Source organism: Penaeus vannamei, chromosome 26, assembly GCF_042767895.1.
Source record: "Penaeus vannamei isolate JL-2024 chromosome 26, ASM4276789v1, whole genome shotgun sequence".
Classification (NCBI taxonomy): domain Eukaryota; kingdom Metazoa; phylum Arthropoda; class Malacostraca; order Decapoda; family Penaeidae; genus Penaeus; species Penaeus vannamei.
The window spans coordinates 31,819,693-31,824,692 of record NC_091574.1 but is presented as its reverse complement, the minus strand read 5'-3'; the positions used below and the strand labels follow the sequence as shown (position 1 = coordinate 31,824,692).

The 5,000-nt window shown below is 48.8% G+C and overlaps 1 protein-coding gene across 1 annotated transcript in view; it reads right to left on the bottom strand.

The window, feature by feature from the left end:
- The window catches only part of LOC113808453 (uncharacterized), a 179,061-nt gene that overhangs the window by 139,167 nt on the left and 34,894 nt on the right, over positions 1 to 5,000 (bottom strand). The window contains exon 2 of the mRNA XM_070140338.1: positions 1,770 to 2,751. Within this exon, the coding sequence (XP_069996439.1) occupies positions 1,770 to 2,409 (640 nt within the window). The 5' untranslated portion in view covers positions 2,410 to 2,751. The remainder of the gene's footprint in view (positions 1 to 1,769; positions 2,752 to 5,000) is intronic.

Sequence of the window (5,000 nt, the reverse complement as noted above, 5' to 3'; positions counted from 1 at the left end):
CCCTATCTCACCTTTTCCCTTCACCCCTTTCACTTAGCTTGCCTCCCCTTTCCCCTGCCCTCCTACACTTTTCTCCATAACACTCATCCCATATTCTCTCTCTCTCTCCCTGTCTCTCTCTCTCTCTCTCTCTCTCTCTCTCTCTCTCTCTCTCTCTCTCTCTCTCTCTCTCTCTCTCTCTCTCTCTCTCTCTCTCTCTCTCTCTCTCTCTCTCTCTCCCCCCCCCCCCCCCCATACCATACAATGCCATGCAGCTGACCTTCGCTCGCCTCGCTGCCTTAGGGGCCTCTAGTATCAATATTCAGATTTTTTTTTTCGGACAACCATAATTATTTGATTCTAATCGCATCACTGCCCATACACCATACTTTCGTCATAAAGTGCAATCGACCCTCAATTCAGTGACCTCTTGTCTGACCTTAACCCCCCCCCTTCCCTTTTCCCTCCACAGCCTCCCTAATCCTTTCCCTCAAATGCCCCCTCACCTCTCTCTCCACAGCCCCCCTCCCTCTCTCCCTCCAACCCTTCTTCCCGTTTTCCAATCGCCTTTCCCCTTTCCCTTCAACCCTTTCTTTTTTCCCTCCAACTACCTTCCCCTTTCCCTCCAAAGATCCTCTCCCTCTCTCCCTCCAACCCTCCCTTCCCTTCCCCTTTCCCTCCAACCCCTTCTGTTTTCCCTCCAACTACCTTCCCCTTTCCCTCCAAAGACCCTCTCCCTCTCTCCCTCCAACCCTCCCTCCCCTTCCCCCTTTCCCTCCAACCCCTTGTGGTTTCCCTCCAACCCTCCCTCCTCTTCTCCCTCCAATCCCCCTTCTGTTTTCCCTCCAACTACCTTCCCCTTTCCCTCCAAAGACCCTCTCCCTCTCTCCCTCCAACCCCTCCTGTCTTCCCTCCAACCCTCCCTCCCCTTCCTCCCTCTAACCCCCCTTCCCCTTCTCCCTCCAACCCCTCCCTCCCCTTCTCCCTCCAACTCCCCTTCCCCTTTTACCTCCAATCCCCTTTCTCCTTTCCCTCCAATCCCCCTTCTCCTTTCCCTTCAACCCCTCCTATCTTCCCTCCAACCCCTCCTATCTTCCCTCCCCCCCTCCATCCCCTCCCTACCCCATAACTCCCCACCGCGTACCTGGGAGCGGCCTTCGCTTCGCCCCCGCCGCCGCCGCCGCCCGACGCCCGACGCCCGTGCGCGCGAGGAACGAGTTCTGCGCCCACGCCCATCTGGTCCTCCGCCGCCGCCGCCGCAGCCGAGGCACCGCGCCCACCACGCCCCTCGGACCTACCTACCGTGGGCGCGAGGCGATCTTGACTTCGAGTTCAAATGGATTCCTCTCCCTTGCAATCACCAAGCCCGACTCTTGCCTTATGAATCATCATTCTATTACATTATCCCTTTTTCCTTCTATTTACGCTCGATATTGGTCCATTCTCCCTTGTTTTCTCTGACTCTCCATTCGTCTTACACGTGGTTAAGGCGATGATAAGATGTAGAGATAAGAAACTAGACAGTCACTCACCTTTGTGTAGTGCAATTAAGCCTTTCGTTGAGTCCTGCCGTGGAGCATGCGGCCCAGGATGAATAAAGGCGCAGAACATTGCAATTAACTTAATTTGCATAGTCGCCCCGGGCAAAATTGCAAAGAATCCGAGGGAGAGAGAGAGGGAGAGGGAGAGGGAGAGGGAGAGAGAGGGAGAGAGAGAGAGAGAGAGAGAGAAAGAAAGAGAGAGAGAGAGAGCAAGAGAGAGAGAGAGAGAGAGAGAAATAATGTACTCACGTCTGTTGTTGTGCCTGTTGCCGTGTCTCCGCTTCCAGTCGTTCTTCAGGTTCTTCTTGTTGAGTCTTCCGTTGTTGAGTTTCCGAGTCCTGTTGAAAAATCTGTCTTTGGGCTTCCAGTTCCGCCCCCACTTGCCCCTCCCCCCCGCCGCGGCGCCCGGGGCCGACGCCGCCTGCCGCTCCTTCTTCCGCCGCTGCTTGCGGTGCCAGCTGCCGCCCCTCCTGCGGCCGCCGGAGCTCCCCGGCCGGTGCTTGCGGTCGTGCCTGCGACGGGCGCCCGCCCCGGCGGCGGAGGCGGCGGTGGCGTTGCCGCCGCCCGGCTGCTCCGGCCAGCCGCCGCTGCCGAGGTCAGTGAACAGCTTGTAGGGCCCGTAGAGGAGGTCCTTCGTGTTGCTGACGCCGGTGACGTCGGCCTTGGAGCTCCCGTGGGCGTGGATCGGGTCGCCGCTCTGGTTGTCGATGAACCTGATGGGCGCGAAGCCGAGCGCCCCGCCCTCGTCCGCGGCCGCGCCGGCGGAGCAGCAGGTGAGGCTCACGACCAGCAGATACTTGCCCAGCATCGTCGCGAACGTCGGTACGACCCAGCTAGTGATCACGTGAGACGCGGCGCGCTCCTCGCGTGACATCGCATCACTAAGCATCACTTCCAGCCAACAGATTCACGCTGAGATTAAAGCGAAGAGTCTTCCTGGGGAGAGCCCGGCATAGCGGCAGCAAAAGGCAACTCGCGCACCTCCACCGGAAACATTTCCCTGGCGCGTCGCTTCACATCGTGTCGTAGATCTTCCACAGCAACATCTTCCAAGAAAGCGATCAGGAGGTCCTCCTCGAAGGGCCCGCGACGCCTCGAGATCTCCGTCGACCTCGATGATTATCTCTCAATGGCCACCACGCGATGCAATCTTGATTCTGTCGGAAAATCCCGTTTGCGCCAAAGATCTTGTTTACTCCGTCCTTTCAACCGCAAAAGACACGAGTCATTCCTGAAAGAGAAAAAGACATCACTGTTACGTGGAACAGCTTAATATTACTTAAAATACACAAACCTTTATCTAACGTAAAAGACCTTATGATAATGCTTCTGTCACGTGACTCATATACACGAGCTGTGATTTAAATTAAAAAAGAATTAAAGAAAATAAAATAACCAAGATTCGTGGATCGACGATTTAATAACTGAACAAAAGATAATAAAGACAAATAGAGAAAGTACACAGTAAGAATGAATCATAAACCAAGAATGATAACAATAATAACTATATTATCCTATCTTAGTAACAGAGGGTATTTGCTGAGGGAAAAGGACTGTAAGTAAAGAAAGATACATTAACTAGCCAATCTGGCAATCATTCAATCATGGCGCATCAGCTGATAAGTTTTGGGAGTGAAACGAATGTGTAAATAGATTAATTTCTTTGATAATTCGTCTCTTATCAGATACATTTGTAATTCACACTTTATAATCAACGGAATGTTTTTATTTGTCTAAATAGCGTACGATTTTATTTAAAAACTTTTCATGTTTTCATAAAAATGTACGTATGCATTCGAAAATACGCGAATTGCAATATTTATATTCTTATAACTCACAGATAGGTGCTATGAACGCTGATCAATATGGAGTTACATGTATTAACCTTTACCTTCCAAAAAACTATACATATGAATATGCATAGCGAAGCAGACTCCGTAATAAAAATTAAATGAGAATCTAAAGTTAAAAAACAACAGCAAAAAACAAAGCATTTCTTAAAATCAAAATAAAAAATCACGGAAGAAAAAGAACACACAGAAGCCAGATATCGTTCCTTAATTATGATTCTGCTGTTCGTGTCCTCATAATATTTCACTGTCTATCAATTTCTGCGCTTGTGTGTGTATGCATGTGCGCATGTGCGGTCCACTCGACATGTTTTGCCAACCGTGTAATAATGACGTTTGTGTTATGCTGCTTGTAAATCCTTTAACTTTACCCATGACTTAACGGTTAAGAGGCCATATACATGCGGTGTTTGACAATTAGGTTTATACCCCTATGGCAACTCGCGCGAACAAGTCTTATGCTGTAAATATCAATTACATGCGTTGCGATTTATGTGTTGTACGACATCAGCAATGAGGTCATATCCTGACTTTGGTTCCCGTTATAAAAATCATCAATAAACAATGAACACGAATAATAAGCGATAATAAAAGTAATACGCTATCCTCAGCACTGTGATCAGATGATAGAAAATGAAACTTTATACGAAAGAGAAAAAAACAGTCTTTCTCTTCATCTAGATAAAAACACCCGAGCCGAATAACCTGTGCTTTCTCTTCTCACTCTCCCTTGTGCTTTCACAACCACTCACAAGCTGAGCAGTGAGCAAGCAGGAAATAACAGCTTGTGAGAGAAATAAACACCCAGACGACATAGCGTCAACGAGGTAAGCTTTACACAAACGGTCCCTGTCTTCTCCGTCACTTTGATGAGGGCTATAAACTCTTATTATTTAGGGACCAACTGCGTTATTTCTTCATCGTATCTTTGCGAGAGGGAGGTGAATGCAAATAAAACAGGTGGTGGGATTGGAGGGGGAACAGAGAGAGCGAGAAGGATAAGATATAAAAATAAAGAATGATCACTGTGAGGAAACACGAGCTGTGGTCAGAAACATCCTTAAATCACGCAAACTTGGGAGAGAAAAAATAATAATTTTAAAAAGAAAGGACGCTTTGCTTATAAAAACACAAACCAAGACTGAGAAAATGAGAAATATCCTCTCAGTCCCTCTAAAGAGCTTAGGAGCCCTCCGTGTCCCCTTGTGGATGCACCGTGACAGATTTCCCGCCATTTTGGTCGCCATATTGGGTCTCCCGGTCGTGTGCGATTCGCCCCGCAGGACACCCTCGCCAGTCTGCTTTGGGCCGCGTGTAAACGATGATCTACAGCCCTGACATGCGTCTTCATTTGCGAACAATATAACGCCTCATTCGCCAAGTGGCAGATATATGCAGAGGAGAATAATAAAGACTGAATTAATGGTGGGGTCTTGCAACGCCACGGTGAAGATATATATGTATGCAATATAAAAGGAAATGTTCTTTGATATATAACGTGGAGCGCTGCAGGTGAAGGATTGAGAGGATGGGAAGGGAGAAAGAAAACACTTCCTCCGTTCCATATCTAGTATGGTGGTCTCACAGCATGAACTATTCAAATCTGCTCGCACCGTTTTTTTTTTAACGA